Genomic DNA, 25,108 nt, shown 5'->3' with positions numbered 1-25,108 from the left:
TTTGTCGGGGAATATAATATACAGTAAAAAGCGTTCGCGTTCACTTCGTAGCTAGCTTCAGCGCCTAGAAAACCGCGACGTTTCATAGTGAGAGTACGTCAGAGTGATATTATGCACTTTATATGCATTCATTATTGCCAGCGACCTAACTTACTACTAAACAATAGCTAGGTTCGCACTTGTATGGCGGTATCCCTTTGTACGAATCGTTCAACGTTGGGTCGAGACCAGGGGCGCAGCCAGGGGAGGGGGGGGGGGTCACGGGGGTCCTGACCCCCCCTTTTTTTTTAGAAAAAATAAATAAAAACATGAGACAACAATACAGATCAAATCATCCTGGAGATACTGTGGAAGATTACTACCGAGCAGTATTACCAAATCAACTTCTTGATTACAAACCGAGTTAAAAACCCGTTTTTCTGCCGATAACAACAGGCCATGCTTTAAAATATTTGGCGTAGCACCCGAGTCTATAGTGAAGTGTAATGTTGAAGAAGTCTTCAAGGAACTTGAATTTGGTACGATGATCTGCCAAGACACGAACATCTTCATTCCGAGCTTCAGTGATGGAAGCGACTGTGTAAAATTAGCGGATCCAAATGTGTTCCCGAATGTGCGTGCACTTCTTCTAATCGCGTAGGCCTATGCCCGTAACGTCTGCTGAAGCTGAGCGGCGTTTTTCGACTTTATGGAGAACGAAAACCTGTTTGGGAAATCACATGTCTTATGAGCAGCTTTCGGGATTGTGTCTCATGAACATACACTTTAACATGAACATTAATACAGAGAATGTCATTCGCGAATTCTGTCTCCAAGCCAAGAAGAATGTTCCAAACTTATGTTTAAAGATGCATCACGCGATGTCAAGAGCGCCGTTATAGTAACTAACTTAAAATGTATGATAATAATTTAGAAGTTAGTTATTACAATTATGTATAAGCTATCACCTATATTATACATTCGAACAAAATAGGTATATTTTTAAACAAAATATTGTATGTACTGGGTATGATAAGCGTCTCACATACACACGGAGCCAAGATAGCTTCTTGGACTTGCACAGTGTATGAACTCTAACCTTACGGTTCTCATTTAATAATATCACTCCCTCCATGCTATCATTCTAATTTCTTTTTTCAAACTTTTGCATCTCTACGTTCATTTCATGCAACTTTTGTATTGGTGAAAAGGGAGGAATTCAAATAATTCCTCCTCTGAGTTTACAGCCTCTCTACACAAATCAACAAACAAGCAAGAAAAAAAGTGTTTGTCTGTGGCAGCCTGGAATATAAAAATGTTCTGTAATGAAAATGAGAGTTGTTTTTGTTTTCTTTTGTTTCAGTTTATTAGTGTTAACATTGTCATATTTGTGTGTGCGTAAACCGATTCAAATGATCTAGATTGCCCTAGACGGCCCCCTGGCCCCCAGCCCATGGTTGTTCGCTTCGCTCGCAAAATACTCACATATTGGTTGACCCCCCCCCCCCCCCCCCTTTAATTCTTTACTGGCTGCGCCCCTGGAGACGCGTGATATCATGTTCCATCCAGGGACCAAAATATGTACTGTAGTTATTTTCCAGGCGAAGTTTACTGACGGTTACGTCGTGTACTGCGTCGACGTACGCTACACTCTACAGCAAAAACGAATTATGTTAATTGTTCGTATGTTCACCAATTTTTTAATTTACAAGTAACCTTCTGTACCGTGGGGCACCTAAAATAAAATTTTCATCCATTACTAAACAAAAAAACATGCCATTTTCGCTTAGCCAACATCTTATTATAGCTAAGTTATTACATTTTCAATGTCCTGTATGTCATGAATTTCTCACCACTCGGAAGTCCAGATAGTACGCACGCATACACTTGGGAGGAATAAACTTATTTCCCCGACTGAAAAAGGTCTACGCTTGCGTTTTTTAAGCCTCTAGGCCTGATGTTTCCAAAGTATAAAATGCAATTTTTTGAAGACCTGCAGCTCTAGTTTTAAACAGTTTCTTAGCTCAGCCCCAACAATAAAGCTGGTCATATTTCGAAGTACAAGAAGTGCATTTTCCGGGACCTAACATCTCTATTTTTCAAACATTTCTTAGCTCAGTCACAACCATGATAGGGACTTATATATTTTGTTTCATGTTTAGAAGTATATTAAGTCCAATTTCCGGGACCTCCAACTCTATTTTTCTAAATTTTCTTTGAACTTTTATTTTTTAAATTGAAAAATATGGATTGAAACAGTCATCGCGCATCGTTTTTTTGCACGCAGTATTTTATTTATGCATTATAAAAAATGGAAAAAATGGCTACCCTAAATCTGATTAAAATGACCTCAAATGACGCTAGAACGCGTTGCTTCCGGGGGCTTCGCCCCCTGGACCCCCACCGGGGGTCCTTGGCGGCCCCCTGGCCCCCAGCCTAGTGATGCTCGCTTCGCTCGCATAGCCCCCTCGCCGGGGAATGTAGCCCCCGCGTCGGGAAGATCCTGGCGCCACCCCTGATATAAATATGTAAATAGGTGATATTGATACATTTTAATACGTATCGGCTGGTGGTCTAGAAAAAAATAATCGGATGCCATAATGTGAACTACAGTACTTGATACCATAGATATTATAGTGTAAAATATTAATATTCACTATAATCCTCTATGATACATTATACTTCATAGTCACACATAAATACTGATGTACGTCGGAAGGCTATATACTTTATGCATGCTGCCTGACTGCCAGTGATCTAAACAATTATAGGTACGCAGTTGTCTGGCGGTGTCCTTTGTACGAATCGTTCGTGCGCCAGCTCGCTATGAGACGCGTCAATATCATGTTACATGCAGGGACCAAACATTTATTTTTCAGGTTAAAATCGGCAATTCATTTGCAGCTTTTAGAAATTTACAGACACGTATCACTAGTTGACGCTCATACAGAGAAGAAGGTTCACGAACAAGTTTACGAATTTTTCAATTTACAAACAACTTTTTGTACTGTGGGGCACGTATTTGGAGGATTTTTGGAGATGAGGGTGAGGTATTGGGCATGTCGGGGATGGGGGTTCGCAGTTGGTTAAGGGGGATTCGCTGTAAAGGGGGGGGTTCGCCCGAAACATAAAAAACCCCCCTGGCTACGGGCCTGCCATAATATGGTACAGGGAGGTATACCTCCCTCCGATATGTTAACAGCAAAGAATTTTCTTTGGTAACAGTAAATAATTGTTTACCAGAGCCATTATGGCTCTGTTGTTTACTATAAAATAGCGCCCTCTAAAGTTGTTTGACCTTTTCATCCAAAATGTCGAAGAGAGGTATGTACTACGAAATAATGTTTGAAACCAATCCATTAAAATCGTAATATAAGTGTATTGTATTTATTAACGTTGAGCCTACATGAAATACCTATAGATTTATGAATATACTGTGTATATTTTTTTATAGGAAAGATAGATATATTTTCGAGTTATGATTGAATAAATTTAGTCGTGTATGATCATTGTTGTCAATAATGGGTGGCACAATAGTAGTACAGGTATCGCAAAACGTACTACTATTGTGTTTGAAGGCTTTAGTTTAGTCTTGCGTAAGCCTAGGCCTAAATCATCTCTATTCTCATAGTCTATGATTCTAGTAAAACTGCCACCACTTCAACTTGACCCGCGTAGAGTACTACATTTAGGCCTAGGGCCTAAATAAAGTAAGCACACATCCGGGCGGAATCGTTCCAGGGCCAAACCGTTCCTCTCCGTAGTAGAAGGGGTAGCCTAGGTAGTGAGTGTATATGCCTAATGAATATTATAATTATTAATAGTAATTAGTACCTTAGGCCCACTACGTGACTACTACTAGCCTAAACAGAAACCAATCTTAATAAATATAGTTGTATTTCATAACATCGATTGTAAGCACAGCCGATCTTGTGTTAATTTAAATAAAAATGTTTTAATCCATCCATAAATTTCTGTTTTGTTTGTTGTTTATTTAGGACGAGGTGGTTCAGCTGGGTCCAAGTTCCGTATTTCACTGGGTCTCCCAGTAGGAGCTGTTGTTAATTGCGCCGACAACACAGGTTGGTGCCTTTTCCAATTATATAATATTTTACAACCATGTAAAAATAGTTTTTTTTTAATATTGACTACTAGTACTACTACTACATGTGTTTTCTTTGCCTATTTAGATAAACCTGAAGACAAAAAAATCCTTTCCCCTTGGACAATTGTATTTTCATTTCTTTTAGCATGAAAAAGAATAGCTATATTATATTATTATTATTTGGTTTCATCTGCTATATATATAATCGGTACATTTTTTTTCCCGTAGGAGCCAAAAATCTATATGTAATTGCTGTAAAGGGTATCAAAGGTCGTTTAAACCGAATGCCTGCAGCTGCTTCTGGTGACATGATCATAGCAACAGTTAAAAAAGGAAAACCAGAACTCAGAAAAAAAGGTATTTAAATCAATACCATTCATTGTGTTTATTGTACAATGTGTGTTTGTGTTTGAGGATTTTAATGCATAGTATAGGGACAAGAAAAGTAAATAATAAATATGAGCAAATCATAATTTGAAATGTAGAATTCGGCACTGTAATAATATCCTATTCCCATTCCTTCCCTCTTTCAAAAGCTATGGCTATGCTTGAGAAGACCATGCCTGCCATCCTTTTGTAGAGGCTAACCTAGACCTACCTATATTTCATTTGATTAATTACATGATTTCAAATACAAGTTGCATTAATGACAATTATTTTGTTTGTAATAGTAATGCCTGCAGTCATCATAAGGCAGCGGAAACCGTTCAGAAGACGTGATGGGGTCGTTTTATACTTTGAAGACAATGCGGGGGTCATAGTGAATCCCAAAGGAGAAATGAAGGGTAAATATTAAATACTTTAATTATTGGAAGAATTTTCCCATTCTTCGTCTTTACATCAATGGGCTTGTTCAGGCTTACTTACCCAGGTAAGTTGGTGGACCTAATCATCTAAGTTAATAATTAGCCCATGAAACCAACTTACCATGAGAAAAGAAGTAAGCCTAGGCCCAAAGAGTCTGTACAGTTGATAAAGCTAGCAAAGGACAATTTTGTCACCTACAGTAACTACTCAATCCCTGTCAGGTTCATAAAAAATGTTCAACCTTTAATGATATTGACCGATTTATCATTTTCTTGGAAAACATTATTGCCAAATGTATTCGATAACATTTTTGTTAGACTAAGAAAATGTTTAATTGAATTTATGACCAAAACTACTTATTTTTCAGGTTCAGCAATCACAGGACCAGTATGTAAAGAATGTGCTGACATGTGGCCTAGAATTGCTAGCAATGCTAGTAGTATTGCATAGTATCGACATTATCTAAAAAACAGCCTCACTCCAGCCTGCTGTACAGTGTAAGAAACTGTCAACGTCGTGTGTATTTAAATACACTCTTCAAACACTACTTGGTCTATTGTAAATTTAATACCATTACCAGATAAATAAAAACCAACAAGACTCCAGTTTTTGTGTTTTATTTTTTATTTCACTTCATTACAAACTAAAATATAACAGTGAGTCTATATACAATCAGGGAAACACTCTTCCCGGATACAATGTTCTTTTTGTCAATAATTTATTCAATGCTTTTTCTTTTGTATATCGTCGTTCATTTCTTTTAATCCTTCTTGCATTTCTTTCATAAATGTTCTGCTAAAAGATGAAATCCTATTGTCGTCTTGAGGCTCAGTCTCGGAGAACTTCTTTATGCTCTCGGATTCGGCCACTTTCTCTATTGCATCGTGCCCTAAAATGATACAAGTGTGTTAATGTCCAAAGTACTGTATTACTGTACTGTGTGTAATGTTAATGTCCAAAGTACTGTATTACTGTACTGTGTGTAATGTTAATGTCCAAAGTACTGTATTACTGTACTGTGTGTAATGTTATTGTCCAAAGTACTGTATCACTGTACTGTGTGTAATGTTATTGTCCAAAGTACTGTATCACTGTACTGTGTGTAATGTTATTTTCCAAAGTACTGTATCACTGTACTGTGTGTAATGTTATTGTCCAAAGTACTGTATCACTGTACTGTGTGTAATGTTATTGTCCAAAGTACTGTATTACTGTACTGTGTGTAATGTTATTGTCCAAAGTACTGTATTACTGTAATGTTATTGTCCAAAGTACTGTATTACTGTACGCTAGTAGAACAAACCCAGTACCGTTTTGATTACGGAAATTACATTAGGGAAATTAGCTCACGACGAATGATCAAGGGTAGCATACAGTTATTTCCACTCCATCATTTTCGCTATTTCACACAAGGTGAGGGTGAAAATACTGTACTGGTTTTGCAGGAAGAGTAGATTGTGCAATGTGTTTATAAATGGTAATCCCAGGGGTACTACATTATGGTTCTAATCGGCACCTTTCAAAATTTTGGTGAAGGATTTCAGTACATCATCTGAAGGTTGATGGTAAATGGCAGCCTAGCAAGTGTAGGCTTACAGAAATTCGGTTTTTGTAAAATATATACAGTAACAAAGAAATTATTTAAGAAATTGATAATGTTAGATTTTCCATTTCTGTGTTTATTTCTTGGGGGATAAAAAAGAATAGATGAACTTCACTTGCAGGCTGACAAAAACTATAGTCTATTTGTTTGCCATGGTCTATACCTATTTCATTTGCCTTGTTCATGGAGTAAACAGTCATCTGTGCAACCCTTCTCATTACTCGGGACTCCGAGAGCTGTAAAGTTAAAGAAATTGTTGGTAAATAAAATGCAAACATTGAATATTATAATAAAATAGTTTTTTTAGTTGTAAAAAAATACCTTTTCTATAAGTTGTTCATTGTGAACTAGATACCTGGAAAAATAAAAAGACATATATAAATTATTCATTAGTAATACATCAACAATTAAACAAAATGATATTAATTGATTATTATAAACAATAAGCTAAGAAAGCCTAATAATAATTAGGCTAATTAATATTGCCAATGATGGGATGGCCTTCACCCTCACCCTCTAGCTAGGCCTTAGCCTAGAGTAGTAGACTTGACTAGGCATAGGAAGGCTACAGTAGTACTGTAGTTGTAGCTACAGTACAAGGTCTACTAAGTCCAGGATATGCCCTTAGATTAGAAAGGCTTAGGCCTAGACCACCTATTCTATTGAATAGAGTTCACGTTTTTAGTACGATACGAACGGTAGGCCTAACTTAACTAGCCTCTCTAGCTAGTCTCTCTCTATCTAGTAGGCTAGCTAGAGGGGCTGGCTAGGTAGGCCTAGGCCTAGTCCTAGCCTATATTTTATATTATTAGGCCTATTATGTAGACTGTGTTGTATATTTTAGTACAACTAACGCAAATAAACTATGGTGTATGGTTTATAAATACCTTAAAATTCTGAAAATCATTGTATGCTCTACTCTAGGCCCAGCCAGGGCCTACCCACACCAGAGAGAGAGCAAAGAAACCTCCTATTAAGTACGTAGCGCTGAAAGTTAGAATTACGTCACCTTTTTGCCTTTTACATCATAAAAACATGTTGTGGTGGTGGCGCTCTATGGTTCTGCTGATAGAGGGCTCACCGCAGTTTTTACTGAATTAATTTATCGATTAGAATAATCATAGAGATATTATACGGTGTTCACTATAATATCTCTATGGAATAATATAATAATTATTTTACTGTATTACTATAACTGATTGATTTTCCGTATTTATCTGATTTATATAGATATATATATATAAACATAAAATAGTTTTACTTTCGTCCATTATTATATTTTATCTATATAGGCATACCGTTTATCATTAATTGAGTCTAGGCCTATTATTTATTAGTACAGAACACACATACAACAACACAACAAAACCAACATTAGGGAAACATATAAAATCGTTATTGTTTGTAATTTTTAAGTATTAAAGAAACATATCCAATCGTATGTAATTTTTAAGTTTATTTAGAAAGTAAAATAAAAAAGAATGTCATTTTGTCTGATGTACTGAATATAATTATAAAGTAAGTCATCCAGTTGCTTTTGAAATGCGCATGCGCAGACGTCATTGAAAGTTTTAAGTGCACACTTCCTTGTTCCCAAAAGAGATACAGACGATCGTGAAAAATAAATCGATTATTGGGTAGCCTAGTTAGTGAAGAAATATGTACGGTAAGTATGTTTTACTTTGATGCTCGCTGACAGCCTGTAATACTATAATTATTTCGGAAAAGTTAATTTTGCTAGGCTGGCTGTTAAGCACGATGCTTTATCGAGAGACCTCAATATACTCTGGTCAACTAAACAGTAGGCTAGTGACCTACCTAACAAATACCTTAAGTCAGGCAAACCGGTGGGGTGAAGCCTGACCTGCACAGGTTTCAGAGACTCATAAATGTATTCACTGATTTGGGATCTAACATTTCATTTATCCAAAGCTGAAGATTTGACGCAAAAGTGTGACTTTTGATAACTAAGTGTCGTCATTGGCCTACTCTACACCATTTTCAGTACTGCAGTGACTGTATGATTGTAGGCCAAACTATGTTTCTATTACTTTATAATTTAATTGTCTTACACACATTATAATAAGCCAAATATAATTCATTTTTTCTTATTTTCTCAATATTTTTTTGCAATTGTTGACCATTCACTTTTAAGTGGCACTCAAAATCCACTTAAAGGTGAATGGTCAACAAATTAAATAATAAACAGTGCGGTTAGGTCACGTCTCAGATTGTGTTATTTCATGAGGAATTATTTAGAATTTATTTGAAATAATTCCTCCACTTTTTTTTAAATACAACAGTCTTGTCCAAAGTTAAATCTTATTTTTATTAATTTTGGCAGGTTTCACCCATTCCTATTAAAAACAACATCTATTTGAAAATGTATTTCAATTGCTATTTGGTTCTTTCATCAAATACATAATGCTATGTTGTTTCGCATGCCCTGAATGTTTTCTGATCATTAGGCCTTGGGAAATAGATAGTTGGCACCACATTAAAGAACTTCAACTTTCATCTCTTTATTTCAAGATATAAGTTGGCCTACTGGAATGATAGTAAAAAATAAAAATGTAGGCTTAACCTGGTATCTAACTAGCCTGCTACATACCTATGCCATCGACCCTGAAGTGACGCATAATTGTTTCACAATTAAAATCCGGTGATGAATGTTTACTGAAATCCTGCGCCGAAATTTGAGAGGTTCTGACAAGAACCAATATATTTCCCCTGGCCTTATTCTGAAATAATTCGTTTATTGTAGGCCTACTAGTAAAGATAATTAGGTCATTCTTCTTGTTAAAATAATGTTTAAACATAAACAATTTTAGAGTGCTTTTCTTATTATATTTTTCATTTCCTCCTTATCCATAACAGGTTAATATCGAAATTCAAGATCAGTTTCGCAAGAAAAAAAAAATCTAAAAGATGGCTCGTTTTGTAGATAATTTTTGGGTAAGTATACCTTTATTTTGTTAGTGAACCAAATGATTATTTTTTTTTAATCTATAACTTTAAAACAACCAAGAAACAAATTATCATAGAAAAGGTGTTAAATGGTATACTGTGTCACATATACTGTAGTTTCAACTTGATTAATCTTTTCCAGCAGTATTGTAATTCCTATAGATTTCCCTTTCTTTTATATGACTTCCCATTACACACAAACACGTGGGTTTGCATCCAATCCAAACCCACTTTTATTACCAAATGGACAACTCGTTTCCTTTCGGGGAAAGTCCAAAGATACTATAATATGCTCTCATTTATATCTTTATACACAATATACTATAAGGTACAATTTGTTGTTTATAACAAGGATAAAGTAAACCCATTTCAAATTCTAACACTCTTAGGCTTTAAAAGCTAAACTATTGGACTATTATTATTATTATCACAGAAATATTCAATAACTGTATTTATCTGTTTAAGATCAAATGAATAAATAGTGGTTAACGCCACACAAGAGGAAAAAAAACCCTCTGAGACTGGCGTAAATATAATACAGTAGTCCTATATTGAGCGAATTATAAAATAGGTACGTACTGTACGTACCTATTTTATAATTTGTACTGTATCAGTGTCCTCAATATTTACACAGACCCTGATGTATTGTTAATATCTGCATTGTCAAAAATAGCCTTTTATATATTAATAATATTCTATTTCATTTCCCCTTTGTAGACAAAAAATGGGTTATCTTTTGGTTTAAAATTTATTTTGTCATCATTTTGACAGGTTAATATTTAAACTAAACTCAAAACAAATACTACCTGTATTTAATTTTCATCCAACTGTAAATGATAATTGTGGTAAAATGAAATGCGATTTCTTTTTTAATACATTAAAAAAGAAATCAATGGCCATGTGATGTATGATATATACATATATATATATATAATGGGGTTTAAAACTCCAGGATTCTGGACAGGAAGCCCTGGTTTTCCTCTGCCAATCCCCTTTTACATGTTCTGCTACGCAATTAAGATTAAATGGTTTTGCTTCCCATATTTAAAAATCTATATTTACTGTTAAACAAAAGCAACAACTAATACTATGACTGTAGTCATCTTTACTACTATAAAACAACAGAATATGGGAAATGTAAATATTAAAATTCTGTAATTATGGTATTATTATTCTGGGTTGTAAATTATAGGTTCTTGTTATATCATTCATACCACTTGCACTGATGAAGGGCTAAGCAGGGAGTTGTTTACAACTCCCTGGGCTAAGGTGTTCATTTTCTGGCTGTTTTACTTATTGTTTTCATTCATCTTTTTGCTTATTTTATTTTGTATAGCTCCATTGAGATCCAGCCACAGCATTGTCATTATTTTCAGTAATTTGCCTTTCAAATTATATATAATATCAGTGGACCATTGATTGAATTTATCCAGAAAATAGAAGTGAAATGCAAGTGCAACTTAAAGTTGTCGCCGATGATGATGTGTGATTCTAATCAAAACTTTCAGTTTTACTTTCAATAGTTTTTAATACAAACTGTGGTATAATTGAAAACTATTTGCAAATTTGTATTATTATGTTACAATGGTCAAACGAAAAATAATACATTCTTGCCGCTGCCAGATAATACTGATAGATCTTTATATCCTTTGCTGAGTGTATTCAGCTAAAAAATCGTTAATTAACACTTATACAACTGTATTAGTGATATTTAATATATGAATCTGATTGATGTATTCCATCAGAAATGGATGGATTACATTTTTTAATATTTAACAAGATAGCCAACTTTAAAAAAAATTACTGATGTACAGTTAAATGTTGTAAATTGTATATCTACCGCCTCATCTCTCATTTAGTACAATTAATAATGTCTTTTAACAATTAATATCCTGAGCTAAGTATTCTTGACTTGAAGGAAATGAAATGAAAATTAATTTCTGAATGTCAAATGATAAAACAAACATTTAGAGTCAATTATGTGGAATAACAATGCATCCTTTTATTGTGATTAGCATACTGTTACGTCCTTAAAACTCTACCTACTGTATCTGATAAGATTACTAACAGTTTTAATCCTATATGTTGATAAAACAATATATCGAGTATACCTAGACCATTGTATTGGTTTTGGTGAGAGGGTAGAAATCCATCCTGTAGCATACAGTCATACAAAAATACTACGCTTATTTGATTTTACTTGATTACAACGGACCTAAATGTTTGTCGGGACAAAGCCGCCTCTAGTCTAAATGCGTATATCAATCAAAGTTAGCATACTAACAGTGGTTCCCGCTGAACAAATCTTTAAAAGAAAAAAAATCTAACAACTTAGAGTCATCGGACATTTACTAAATCTCTAGATTTCATATTCTTCAAAATTGATTTATTAGTTTATTACCTACTGTAGATGGTTTAATTCATTTATTTACATTTAACCTTTTAAATTTATCTTCTTTTTGTTTTCATTGTGTTTAGGCCTATTCTCCATTATGTAAGTGTCGGATGTTGATTGAAAAAACAAATGTACTACTATATATCTTTATATAGTATTTTTAGAATGAATTATTTCAGCTTTAATAAGAAATGCACCAGTTTTATATTAACTACAGTATTCCTGGAATGGTTCAATGATTTATAATATTGAGAATAACTTCCTGAAAATACATTTGAATCCACTTTTACTGGTTATTGTATACAAATGTATATAAATGTAGTACAATGCACCACTACGAAGAAAGTACTTTATCAATACAATGTGTACAGTACATTTCAATATATATAGAAATAATTTGTTTGAGGCAACACGGTATTCCTATAGACATTGTGTTATACGTATGTATGAATAAACCAATACTGTAAACATCTTTGATGCAACAGCATAAAACCTCTGATCGTATATAAATTCTATTTTAAAATAATGTTTTTTTAGATCTGTTATTAAGATGACAATGTTGTTTTCATACGTTACTGTATATGTAAAGCTCTGTCTACACTATCAAACTAGTTTGACAAAAAATGTGTTATTTGCCCAAATATGGTAGTCCTCATGTCCATATCACATTTTGTTGTCACATAAAGTTTATTAGTGTAGACAGGTGTTTAAGGTTCTGCTGTTATTTTATTATATTATTATGTAATATATTATATTTGTTAGGAGGTGGAGTTTAACAGTACTGTGGGTTTTGACATAATAATGAAACGACTTCACGATGGCAGAGAAGCTTGTAAAGAATATGAAAAGTTTTTAAAAGAAAGGTAATGTACAATTTTATTGTTTATACTTTAAATTTATTTAATAGCTATACAAGTGTCCGCTTTATTTGGACCAGTGTCTACACATTTCGATTAATGGCCACTTGCAGCACATAGACCAATCAAGGAGTCTCTTACTTGGACCAGTGTTTCCTCATTTTGCTGTTTACAGTACAATTAAGACTAAAGTCTATTTGTTTTTTTAACCATTGTACATTACTTATTACAATTATTATTAAGTAAATATTTTTGGAATTATTTTTTTCTTGTGGTGGTAACAATGTTAAAATTATTGCATTTCAGGGCAAAGGCTGAAGAACTCTACGCTCAAACCTTAATACGATTAACTAAAAAATTAACATTTAAGGAGGAAATTGATGGGTTTGTAATCATCTTGATTATCTTATCTATCTTGTTGGAGTAATCACTGTAAATTGAAACAAGTCTAGTTTCCATATTATTGTTTTTAATCAAACAACATCTACTGTACTGTTAGTTTCACAATGATTGGCTCTTTTTTGTGCTTAATTATAAATTTCACAATAATGCATTGAAATATAAACAGGAAATGGTTTCAGAATGAAATATGCTACCAAACTGTACAGTTTTTTTATGACCGTTTGTAGATATACATATTTTAAATTAGTTAATTCTTAGAAATTCCTCATTTTTTTTGCACTTTGCTGTGCTCTGATAGGCCCTTCATAGATAGATGGCAAATGATTTTAAAAGTACCATATTTAACAACCAATTGCAAACAACCATTTCTTGTGTGTTTAGGCACTCCCTATTTTTGTGAACATACACATTTATAGACTTTTTTGTATTGTATTTAAGAGGAGAACAATTCGATGTCAAGCAGAAGTTTCCAATTTGAATTTTGGTTGGGGGGGGGGGGGGGGTGTGGGAGGACTTTTATTAATTTACAGTACAGCACAGTGGTTAAGAGTTCTTTTATGCCTGTAAATTTACAATATATATGTGTATAAAAAAGCATCCCTTAGATCCCACCTCATGAATTAACATTATGAAATTTGAGAGCATATCAATTTGTTATGTGTGAAATTACACTTTATTCATGAAAATAAATATGTATCATTCCTGAACACCTACAACACTTCCTTCTTTTCTAATTTCTTGCAGTACATTACGGAGATCAATTGATGAGGTCATAGCACAAACAGAAACAATTGGAAATTCTCACAATAACATGCATCAGCGATTATTAGAAGAAGCAAAGAAGGTTGAAGAATTTCGTGAAACGCAACGTGAGGTACGAAAGCGGGAAGAAGAGCTTGTCAAGAAGATGCAATCGCAAAAAAAAGATTCCTACAGTAGGGTGATAAATGTAAGGTGTTTTTTTTTCGTAATTTTTAATTTGTGTGTGATATCATTTACTATAGAGGGTGTGCTTTAGAATGTGTGTATCTAAAGTAGAACAACCAACAAAAGGGCCCTTTGATAGGGATGTCCCTTGAATAAAAGTTGACTGTAGTGTTAAAACATTTATTGACTTTTTGGTTTTGTTACACAAGAAAGTGTCCCTCAGATTTACTTACCTAAACCTTGATTGTCAGAGACATTAAAGTAAAGATCATTTAGAATTGGCAAGCTTTTAATACTGAGATATTATTGTAAAGATATTCTTTTGTAGAGCAAGAAGAATTATGAATCAAAGTGCAAAGAAGCCGATCAGGCTGAGGAATCAGCATTTAGAGCCAGACAATCGCCAAATGCTAAGGAAATTGAAAAACTAACAAATAAAAAAGATAAGACGCGATCATATGCAGAAATTGCAGGTTTGTGTACAAAACAATAGAAATATTTATAATTTAATAAATTACAGACAATGATATATATTGAGGGGAAGTTGGTGGTTTGGATGCTTGGATACCAATCCCTGGGTCTTGGGTTCAAATCCTCTAAGATTGTTTAACTCCTTGGGCGGATTGCTATAAAACAGATTAAAGTCAGCTTTATCAGATAGATGGTCTTACTAAAGCCACCCTGTAGACCATTGCTATAAAACAGTCTTAGATAAGACCGCGTAAAGTAACAAATTGAGGGCGTACTTTGCGTGTAGAATACCAACAAATAAGGTAATGTTCGTCACGCTTGTTAAATTCTCAATCATAACAGTATGTACATTTCTATGCAAGAAAATCTATTCTAGGCCTATATAAGAATAAAATCACCGTTATTATTTGGTTTAACACTTAAAACTTGTTTAAGTGGTTGTCTTTGACGAAAAATAATACGTAAAAGCAATAAAAAGAGAGGTTTAAGACTGTTTTAAGACTCCTTCAAGTAGGCTTTAATTTTAAAGACCATTTACAGGTTAGACCGCAGTATAGCAAATATATATATATATAATAAAGACTACTTGCTACGTCACAAATTATAGCCGGCTAAGCGCTAAGACCGTTTATAGATCCGTTTCAAAGCTTTATTTGTGTGAGCATATTATCTTTGTCATGGGAAATAAACCACTTTTCACTCTTGCCAGTCCTTGGTGCTTTGGTGTTTTATGTCAAGTTTATTCAATGTACATTTCACAAAGTTTCATAACTTGAAGTAAAATTGATCCTTTCAGATGACCAATATAAAGCTGCAGTAGATGCTCTGGAGGTCACTAGAAAAGATTGGGAGAAGCAAATGGCGACATTCTGTGTAGTAAGACTACTTTAATTATTAACCCGCATGAATGGGACCCCTAAATGACGACAGAGTGGAGGGGAGGAAGGGTCATGCATGTTGTATCACACAACATTTATACTTTCCACACTAAACATCACCAACTTATTGGGTTTTAAAACTAAAGGATTACCCTTCTCAGCTGAATTATTACATGTACAGCCACATATATGTCAAAAACTATTTTATCTTTATGTTTCTATGTAATTATTGTTCAGTAATCTTATTGTAATGTTTTTCTATTTTGTTAATGGTGGTCTCTGCTTACATCTAGACTTATTGTGACCACCATCCACATTTATAAATATTTATTAAGAAAATATATGTATTATTTGTGGAAAACTAATAAAAAAACTAAACTAACTAAGCATGTAGGTATACATGATATGAAGAGTGGGTGTTTGGAGGTAGGGGTGAGATGATGTAATTCTCTCAGTATTGATTGGTTAATTGTTCCAGACACCTTTGACAGTGTTTTGGAAGTACACAATTGCAGTATCAATCACACAAATTATTGTTGATACTTTTTGTCCATTCAATTTGATGGTAAAGGTATGTAGTAGTATGTACCCTTAGGATCTAGCTTGCTGAGCTTTAACTAATTATGACATTTGGTTTTCTTTATTCAGAAAACACAAGCACTTGAACAAGACAGAATAAAATATTTACGGAACAGTATGTGGGTATATACCAACGTAGCATCAATACAGTGCTGTACAGATGACAAGGTATTCTATACCATACTTAATCCACTCTCGTTAAGCATAAGATTAGGTGCAATTATGGTTAGAAGGGTGTGAGCTTAATATACCTGAGGCTTAAAATGTAGTTGATTTCTCTAACCATGTTTATGATTTAGCATGTGAAAATGTCTTCAAGATTGATAAAATATCTTTATTGTAACCTAGACCATGTGTTTATAGCAAAATTGTTCTTTTTATACCATCACCAGTATAGTAATATAGTATGTAAACTGATGATACAGTTTCTATATGTAAAGTTGAACATCACAAAGTCCCATCCGAAGGCCGGTACATCATTGACTTTTTTCCAATTCATTATTATTAATATTGGCATTGCTCTGTGTATTAACATTGTTTTAATGTTCACATGGAAATTTAGTAAGTTTAATTCCTTTCTTTTTCAGCTTTATGAAAGAATGCGGGACTCATTAGAAAAATGCAGTGATAAAGAAGACATTGATTCATTTATCAATTCTAAAAGAACAGGATCAGCAAAACCTGGTAACATTGATTTAATTGTCATATACAACCATACCAATGTAGACTGTTTTAATTGTAAATATAAAAAAATATGCATCCACTGTCAAATTACTTGTGTTCTAGTCGGAACAAACCTTTACCATTGAAGAATTTAACCCTTTTAGACGTCAGATATGTTTTAAAATATACAGAAGAGACATGAAAATAGAGTTCATTTTCAATTATTTTTTTTTTTAAAACAAAGATGCTTTATGCTGGCAACATTTCACATGGTAATAGACAAGAACATCATTTTATTTTATTTATACTAGGCAACCTCTTCAGTCAAAGACAGGTCTCCCATAGAGCCCAGTTATGATCAGTGGCTGTGATGTACTAGTACACCGGGGTAACCCCCTCTCGAAAGATGTACTAGGTTCTAGATGTGTAAACTGGACCTACAGTTTATAGTCCTTATCCGAGAAGACTCGTTCTACCACCAGAACCATTGAGCGAGTGAGAACCCTTGCCGATGTTATGATTACGTAATTACGGTACAACTGTCTTAACCGCTTGGCCACTCTTTTTCTAATCTAATTTTTTTCATAATAAAATTGTATTTTCATGTAGCTCCAATCAATTACGAATGTTACTATCGAGACCGTCAAAGAAACTCAAACGGTAGCCGTATGCCCAGACCAGCGCCGCCATCAGGTCAGCCTCCTGTTCCAATCCAACGAGGACTGCTTGCACGAAATGGATCTATAGATGGTAAATAGTACACAAATAATCAATTTGTGATGTTGAATTGATAGTAGAGCTGTAGCTCGATGCATGTTTAACATTATTACCTTTTAATCCCAAGGGCCAGGGTTCAATCCTGACCTAGTGCCAGGGTTCAATCCTGACCTAGTGCCAGGGTTGTGATTTGTGACACAAATGAGATATAGTTTATCCATCTTGTAATTGAATCCAGAATTGGAGGATTTGCTCAAATCATAAAACCCCCTCCCCTTGGCTACGGGCCTGTACTTTCTGTTGGATGTGTATGAAATAAATTGTTAAAATAATACAGTACTGTAAAAATAATACTAGTGTTAGTACCAATAGCTTACTGACACACACACACCTCCCCAAAAAAAGTATAGAGCCCTCTATGGTTTATAAAGTGTCTCTCATCCCAGTTAGTTAAACCATGGAGAAATCAGCTAACTGATTTCTCCATGGTTAAACCAATCAGAAAGATAAGACAACAACCATTGTTTTCATCTTTTCAATTGTCTTATATGGGTCATTAAGCTATTGGTAGTATACACTGTTTGGCACATTACTAATTGTCTGTTGATTTGCATAATTGACTCATTTGTCATTTTTAACACCACTATCATGTGATGCAAATACAAGTTTAAATATTCATGGCTCGCTTTATTACTAACCCTGTATACAATCTCAACAACCTTTCTTCCTCGAGGTAGTGGAAGATTCCACCATCCGACTCATGCAATCAAAATATTTACATTAGAGAATATTAATTTATAAACAAAATAATTAATACTGTACTTCCTATTTTTTAGTTTACTTTGTGCTACAGTAGTAACAAAAATGAGCTATGAATATTAACAATAAAATGTTAATAATATACTGTATTAAATAATTAACAAGAATAACATGTTTGCAACAACAAAACAATAGTAATTCTTGCGTTCATGTGACGTATATAGATCCCATGTATGCTTCAGTGAATCCAAATCTACCTTGTGAGTATATTCAAGCAAAAAGGGACTACCAAGCACAGGTAGGTATACCATAAATCTCTATCTACACTATCAAACTAGTTTGACAAAAAAATGTGTGATGTGCCCAAATATGGTAGTGATATACACAAATGTGGTAGTGATGTGACATCATCATGTCCATATATGGGCACTTCACACATTTTTTTTCATATAAAGTTTGAGTGTAGACAGAGCTTTAAAAAGGTATTAACTAAACTTTAAACTAATGTTTATATTTGTTGAAATACTATGTTTTTTGCTTAATGGATTTTGTAATGCACTAGCTTCGCATGTTTAGGAACACTAAAGCTCTGTCTACACTATGTGGCCAAATATGGTAGTAACATGACATCGTATATAGGCACATCACATTTTTTTGTCACATAAATTTTGATAGTGTTGACAGAGCTTAAGCATACTGTAAGTTGTCTAAAACAGTCATTAAGGAACCCCTATTTAGTTATACTTTCCTGTAAAATGGGAAACATAGGTTTTGACACTAATATAAACCGATATTAATGGTCCTGAAGGTGTTCCCTTAATAAGGATTCTAATTTATTCTACCACCAAATACCGTGAGACGTTTTAGGCTGTTTATTTGCCTTCATTTGAGTGTTTATTTCTGTTAATTTCGTTTTCAGGGACCAGGCGAACTAAGTCTTTGCGCAGGTGAACTGTTAACAGTTATAGAAAGAGAACAAAATGGTTACATTTTGGCAAAGAATGAAAGTGGTACCAAAGGTTATATTCTCACTGAACTGGTAACTGACACAAACGGAGGTACAAGACTATAGATTGAAGCCTAGTACAAGTGTACGAAAGAAATACTCCAACAACATTTATTTGTTATATTTTTATTGTGTGACATTAAAGCAGCTCTGGACATTTGATATTTGTATATTGATCAAGTTTAAAATTTACTGTATATAAAAATGAATCTGTATTTTAAAATAGGCAAATAATACTTTTGTTGGACAAATTTGTACAGAACAATCTATTTGTGAATTTTCATGTAATTTATGTTACTGTATATTGATCATCTTTTTATATTATTATTAATAATTTGTAGATAGACATATAATAAATGTCTTGGGGTGCTGAGTTTTACATAACTGGCAGGGCCAGGGTACGGTTGGTAGGGTTTCAACTTGACCACATTTGACAGAGGCCTCTGTGGCCTGCACAGGGGAATTGTTCCTTTTCTTACGACGCACCGCACAACTTCAATTCTTGTGGCTTCAGCACTGATTTGTGGGCAGGCCCAAAGTTAAAATAAAAGTTATATTTTGGTTGATAAAGTTTTATATGGTTATACACCATTATTTTAACATTAGAATTACTGTGAATGTGATTCACAATAAATTTTTTTTAATAATTATAAAATACTAACAGAAAATAGTAAAGTTATTGTTTTAAAAGTGAGAAAAGTAATAGCACTGTGCAATTAGTGTGGAGTTTACGGCCGTGATTTAATACCTTTTTCGATAATTGTAGACATTTTTAAAAATAATAGATCGCTTTTAACTTTGCTATTGAGAGCTCAATTGTGATGATTTACAAACTACAAAGCAGAAAATAATATTTATTTATACTTATCATTGTAATTTAGACTTTAGAAAAAATATAATTAAATTCTAAATTTAAAGGGCAGTCTTAACAGACGGCTGTATGTATATTAAATAGGACACACGTTTTATTAATAAATAGAAATTTATGTTTTTTTAATGTTTAAAATGTGTCCATTTTATTCCATCTACTGTGTTTCTTTAAATAGGCATATAGCTAGCTTGTAATAGACTAAAATAGTATGGATAGAGAGTTAATATGATATACTGTATTATCAATTCGTCGTATGCTGTTATTTTGATATTATAGGTATAAATGTTTATAGACTAAACATTTTGAAGTATTACAGTTCTTTAGCAATATTAAAGACAACTTTGATTGGGTTGAAAAGGTTTGTAGCTCTCTTGTTAATAACATGGACGTCAAATAAACATCACAATGTGATTGTGTTTTGTTGTAAGTTTTTGTCGAAAATAGAAAGGTTTGAATTTTGTCAATTTATGAAATATATAGAATCATATAACGTGTTCTGCATATGTATGGCATGCGCAGAGTCAAATAACGTGTTCTGCGTATGTCAATTATGCTTTACTAACCAGTTATATCTAAAAATAAAAAGTTCGAAATTTGCCTATTTTTTGAAAAAATCCATATACTATAGACCTAGTACAGGGAAATTTTCGAAAAAAGGCCAATTTTCGTCCCTTTCATTTTTTGACATAACTGGTTACTATATCGTAGTTAACATGCGCAAAGTCGAATAATGTCAATTATGCTTTAGTAACCAGTTATATCGAAAAATAAAAAGTTCGAAATTTGCCTATTTTTTGAAAAAAATCCATATACTATAGACCTAGTATAGGGAAATTTTCGTCCCTTTTATTTTTTGACATAACTGGTTACTATATCGTAGTTAACATGCGCAAAGTCGAATAATGTCAATTATGCTTTAGTAACCAGTTATATCGAAAAATAAAAAGTTCGAAATTTGCCTATTTTTTGAAAAAATCCCTATACTATAGTCCTAGTACAGGAAAATTTTCTAAAAAAGGCCAACTTTCGTCCCTTTGTCATAACTGGTTACTATATCGTAGTTAACATGCGCAGAGTCGAATAATGGGTTCTGCGCATGTCAATTATGCTATAGTAACCATTTATGTCAAAAGTGGTTATGATAGCACAATGCGCAGAACCCATTATTCGACTCTGCGCATGTTAATTATGATATAGTAACCAGTTATGTAAAAAAGGGGAAATTTTCGAAAAATGGTCGATTTCCGACCCTTTTATTTTTTGACATAAATGGTTACTATTGCACAATTGACATGCGCAGAACCCATTAATCGACTCTGCGCATGTTTATTATGCTATATTTATGCTATATATATATTTATGTCAAAAGTGGTTACTTTTGACATAAATGGTTGCTATAGCATAATAAACATGTGCAGAGTCGACTAATGGGTTCTGCACATGTCAATTGTGCTATAGTAACCAGTTTTGACATAAATGGTTACTATAGCATAATAAACATGCGCAGAGGCGACTAATGGGTTCTGCGCATGTTAATTGTGCTATAGTAACCAGTTTTATCGAAATAAATAGGTCGAAAATTTGCAATTTTTTGAAATATCCATGTACAATAGTACGGGGAAATTTTCGAAAAATTGCCGATTTTCCACCATTTTATTTTTTGACATAAATGGTTTCTATTGCATAATAAACATGCGCAGAGACGATTAATGGGTTCTGTGCATGTCAATAGTGCTACAGTAATCAGTTTTGACATAAATGGTTACTAATAGCATAATAAAAATCCGCAGAGTCGACTAATGGGTTCTGCGCATGTCAATTGTGCTATAGTAACCAGTTTTGACATAAATGGTTACTATAGCATAATAAACATACGCAGAGGCGAATAATGGGTTCTGCGCATGTTGATTGTGCCATAGTAACCAGTTTTATTGAAAAAGAAAAAGGTCGAAAATTTGCCTTTTTTTGAAAAATCCCTAATGGTTTCTGCGCATGTTAATTGTGCTATAGTAACCATTTATGTCAATTTTCAAAAAATGGCCGATTTTCAACCCTTTTATTTTTGACATAAATGGTTTCTATTGCATAATAAACATGCGCAGAGACGAATAATAAGTTCTGCGCATGTCAATAGTGTTACAGTAACCAGTTTTGACATAAATGGTTACTATAGCTTAATAAACATGCGCAGAGGCGAATAATGGGTTCTGTGCATGTCAATTGTGCTATAGAACAAGTTTTATTGAAAAATAAAAAGGTCGAAAATTGTCCATTTTTTGAAAAAACCCTGTACTATAGCACAGGAAAATTTTCGAAAAAATGGCCGATTTTCGACCCTTTTATTTTTTGACATAAATGGTTACTATTGCATAATAAACATGCGCAGAGACGAATAATGGGTTCTGCGCATGTCAATAGTACTACAGTAAACCAGTTTTGACATAAATGGTTACTATAGCATAATAAACATGCGCAGAGGCGAATAATGGGTTCTGCGCATGTCAACTGTGCTATGTAACCAGTTTTGACATAAATGGTTCCTATAGCATAATAAACATGTGCAGAGTCGACTAATGGGTTCTGCGCATGTTAATTGTGCTATAGTACAAGGAAATTTTCGAATAACGTGTTCTGCGCATGTCAATTATGCTTTAACCAGTTATATCGAAATATATATGAAAAGGTCGAAATTTGCCTACTTTTTGAAAAAAATCTCTTTAGTATAGTAGGTCTACAGCGAAATTTCCTAAAAATTGCCAAATTTTCGAACCTTTTAGTTTTTTGCATAATTGGTTACTATATCATATTTAACATGCGCAGAGTCGAATAATGTATTCTGCGCATGTCAATTATTTTATAGTAACCAGTTATATCGAGAAAAAAAAAGGTCGAAATTTACCAATTTTTTTAAACGGAATTAGTAGCCAATCACAGGCAACAGTTCGGATGATCCATCAATTCTTCTACAAAATATGTATCGTCTGCTTTTTGGCGCCATTATTAATATCGACAAGAATATCGTTTGTAGCTGTAATTCTTCGCCCTGCTGCTGTAACGTACCAATGTGTTTTCCAAGCAAATCTTGCAAACGAATGGTAGGCGCGCTTTTGTAAATTTGTCTCAGTATCTATGCCAAAAGGATTAAAATGTAGTTTATTTTAATGATAATGTTCAATTATGTTAGAGACGTAATCTTGCAATTAATCGTCTGAAGCCAACCTGTCTAATCCTCTCCATCCTAATAGATGTGAAATAAAGACATTTCGGATATAAAGCAAAATTATATCTTTTATAATTAATTTTAGACGCACTCAGTTTTTTTATATATTTAAATACGTAAGATAATAATATTGTAAGTTAGTTTCTCCGTAATACCTATTAATGCTGGACTAGCCCATAAGGCTCGATGTTATGGACGAGCCCTTTTATGATTTCCTTTATGCTAAACTAAAGCAAAATACTAGGCTACAAACTGTAGGCCTACATATTACAAAATATTAATTTTGTTTTTGTTTAATTTTGGTAACTTTATTATATTAAAATATGTTAGGCCTATGTATAATTACAAAATATTAATTTTGATAACTTTATTATAATATTAAAATGTGTTATACCGTAGGCCTACATATTACAAAATATTAATTTTGGTAACTTTATTATAATATTAAAATTTTATGTATATTTCAAATTACATATTACTCCATTATAATATTTATGCATGTATTTGAATTATCCTCAATTAACAGTTTTCACGAACACTTTCGTTGAACGTGAAAGTAGAATAGGGGTTTAGTGGAGGGGTGGAACGGAACGAATGTCATTAAATGTTACAGAAGTTTTCTTGATGTTATTGATTTACCTGGTTAGTTATGTTTTGAAATGGTCATAAATTATGGTTACGCAAGCATTTTTTATGGATGAATTTCAAAGGATTATCCTTACGAAAGTTAAGATGACGATAGTTTTAACATGCGATTGAAGCATATTAAGTGTGATTATACTGAATTAGTCACCGGTAACTGTATACTGCTTTAAGAATTAAAATCTTGATTTAAAATTTCGATCTGACAACAAACACGACACAAATCACATATTGCAACGAGCTCGTTGGATATATTTGAATTCAAATCACGGCCTCCTATTTTCTTGGCTCGTTTCTAATTTGGTAACATAATTGGCATTTTGGGAAAGCTTGGCGCCGAAGTAAGAACGAATACCTGCTACATTAACCTATATGAATAGAGACCTAATAGGATCATGAAAATGAGATAACATTGCAATGGAATCGACAATGTTCATAAGTCAGGCTCCAAGAAAAACTGAAGAATATACATTAAGTAGCAGACAGGTTTACGCATAGAATTGTTATGTAATGTCAGCATTATGTAATAAATGAGATGAAGTTTGAGAAAACAACATCCTTTTGATGTTCTAGAAAGAGATAAAGTGAAGCTGAATAACTTTTTAGAAATAGCTCACTTTTTAAAGAATTTTAGAACCCTATTAATATGAGTAATTATGGTTATCTTCTAATCTTTAATAGAGGTGGTCCTTGAAGGAGGGTCCGATCATGTGATTCGTTGGTTTCTTGTGATGTGTCGTGTCCTATTCTTATTTTTTTTTGGTGGGGGAGGGGAGGGGTCCCAACTGGGACATGGCAGTCGCGTGGATGAAGATTACCTAATAATAGTTTAATTAAAGTTATAATTATAATTTATTATTTCACGTGACTGGCATCAACGAAAGAATAATAAGCCAACTGCTGACAATGGATTTTAGGCGGCATATGTATTTTCTATTGATTTTAATCATTGTTATTGGCGTTCGATCCGGCTCGCTTGTTGTGGACACTAGTCGCCAGTTCTGGACAGTGTTTATAGCACTTAATAATAAAAATGCGTTGACTAATTAGCATTGGTCAAGTGATCAACGCCATTTTAATTATGGCGCCCACGGTTGTAAATTTACGTCTGCATAAAATCGCTAATACAGAGACCATGGTCTGACTGGATGTATTAAAGTATTATCATTAAGATTGGTGACTCTTATTAAATTGTTTGATATGAAACAGAAAGTGTGGTGATTGTGGGAAGTCTGGGAGTTTTACAAACTCAAAATGAAA

The 25,108-nt window shown here is 33.5% G+C and overlaps 3 protein-coding genes across 4 annotated transcripts; 2 read left to right on the top strand and 1 right to left on the bottom strand.

Moving 5' to 3' along the window:
- Positions 1-3,277: 3,277 nt before the first annotated feature.
- Positions 3,278-5,496, top strand: LOC140039622 (large ribosomal subunit protein uL14). Its single transcript, XM_072085241.1, has 5 exons — positions 3,278-3,303; positions 3,978-4,061; positions 4,313-4,441; positions 4,756-4,869; positions 5,259-5,496. The coding sequence occupies exons 1-5, from the start codon at positions 3,291-3,293 to the stop codon at positions 5,339-5,341; spliced, it is 423 nt and encodes a 140-aa protein (XP_071941342.1). The 5' UTR covers positions 3,278-3,290; the 3' UTR covers positions 5,342-5,496.
- A 96-nt stretch (positions 5,497-5,592) lies between these two features.
- On the bottom strand, positions 5,593-7,504 carry LOC140039623 (protein NCBP2AS2 homolog). The gene is made up of 4 exons (XM_072085242.1): positions 7,382-7,504; positions 6,816-6,849; positions 6,658-6,730; positions 5,593-5,780 (listed from the first exon to the last, which is right to left on the bottom strand). The coding sequence occupies exons 1-4, from the start codon at positions 7,399-7,401 to the stop codon at positions 5,614-5,616; spliced, it is 294 nt and encodes a 97-aa protein (XP_071941343.1). The 5' UTR covers positions 7,402-7,504; the 3' UTR covers positions 5,593-5,613.
- Positions 7,505-8,065: 561 nt separating this feature from the next.
- LOC140040377 (proline-serine-threonine phosphatase-interacting protein 1-like) lies at positions 8,066-20,114 on the top strand. 2 transcript variants are annotated; one of them, XM_072086268.1, is made up of 12 exons: positions 8,066-8,160; positions 9,372-9,449; positions 12,619-12,719; positions 13,020-13,097; positions 13,860-14,064; positions 14,371-14,515; positions 15,310-15,389; positions 16,040-16,138; positions 16,558-16,654; positions 17,243-17,383; positions 18,334-18,407; positions 19,029-20,114. In XM_072086268.1, the coding sequence occupies exons 2-12, from the start codon at positions 9,423-9,425 to the stop codon at positions 19,179-19,181; spliced, it is 1,200 nt and encodes a 399-aa protein (XP_071942369.1). In that variant the 5' UTR covers positions 8,066-8,160; positions 9,372-9,422; the 3' UTR covers positions 19,182-20,114. The 2 variants fall into 2 exon arrangements, with proteins under 2 accessions (XP_071942369.1, XP_071942370.1); XM_072086269.1 differs by lacking the exon at positions 18,334-18,407 and having other exon boundaries at positions 19,029-19,187.
- The last annotated feature ends 4,994 nt before the right edge of the window (positions 20,115-25,108 follow it).

The sequence above is a fragment of the Antedon mediterranea genome, chromosome 2 (genome assembly GCF_964355755.1).
Source record: "Antedon mediterranea chromosome 2, ecAntMedi1.1, whole genome shotgun sequence".
NCBI lineage: Eukaryota > Metazoa > Echinodermata > Crinoidea > Comatulida > Antedonidae > Antedon > Antedon mediterranea.
Note: the sequence above shows the minus strand (reverse complement) of the source record. Positions and strands in the feature narration are given on the sequence as shown.

Bases quoted from the DNA above. Each gene is read 5' to 3' on its own strand.
- LOC140039623 (XM_072085242.1), bottom strand. From the start codon at position 7,401: ATGATTTTCAGAATTTTAAG. The intron at 6,850-7,381 runs GTATTTATAAAC...TTATTTTTCCAG, and splicing joins ATGATTTTCAGAATTTTAAG to GTATCTAGTTCACAATGAAC. The intron at 5,781-6,657 runs GTATAGACCATG...GTATCATTTTAG, and splicing joins GAACAAGGCAAATGAAATAG to GGCACGATGCAATAGAGAAA.
- LOC140040377 (XM_072086268.1), top strand. From the start codon at position 9,423: ATGGCTCGTTTTGTAGATAATTTTTGG. The intron at 12,720-13,019 runs GTAATGTACAAT...ATTGCATTTCAG, and splicing joins GAAAAGTTTTTAAAAGAAAG to GGCAAAGGCTGAAGAACTCT. The intron at 15,390-16,039 runs GTAAGACTACTT...TTCTTTATTCAG, and splicing joins AAATGGCGACATTCTGTGTA to AAAACACAAGCACTTGAACA.
- LOC140039622 (XM_072085241.1), top strand. The intron at 4,442-4,755 runs GTATTTAAATCA...TGTTTGTAATAG, and splicing joins ACCAGAACTCAGAAAAAAAG to TAATGCCTGCAGTCATCATA. The intron at 4,870-5,258 runs GTAAATATTAAA...CTTATTTTTCAG, and splicing joins TCCCAAAGGAGAAATGAAGG to GTTCAGCAATCACAGGACCA.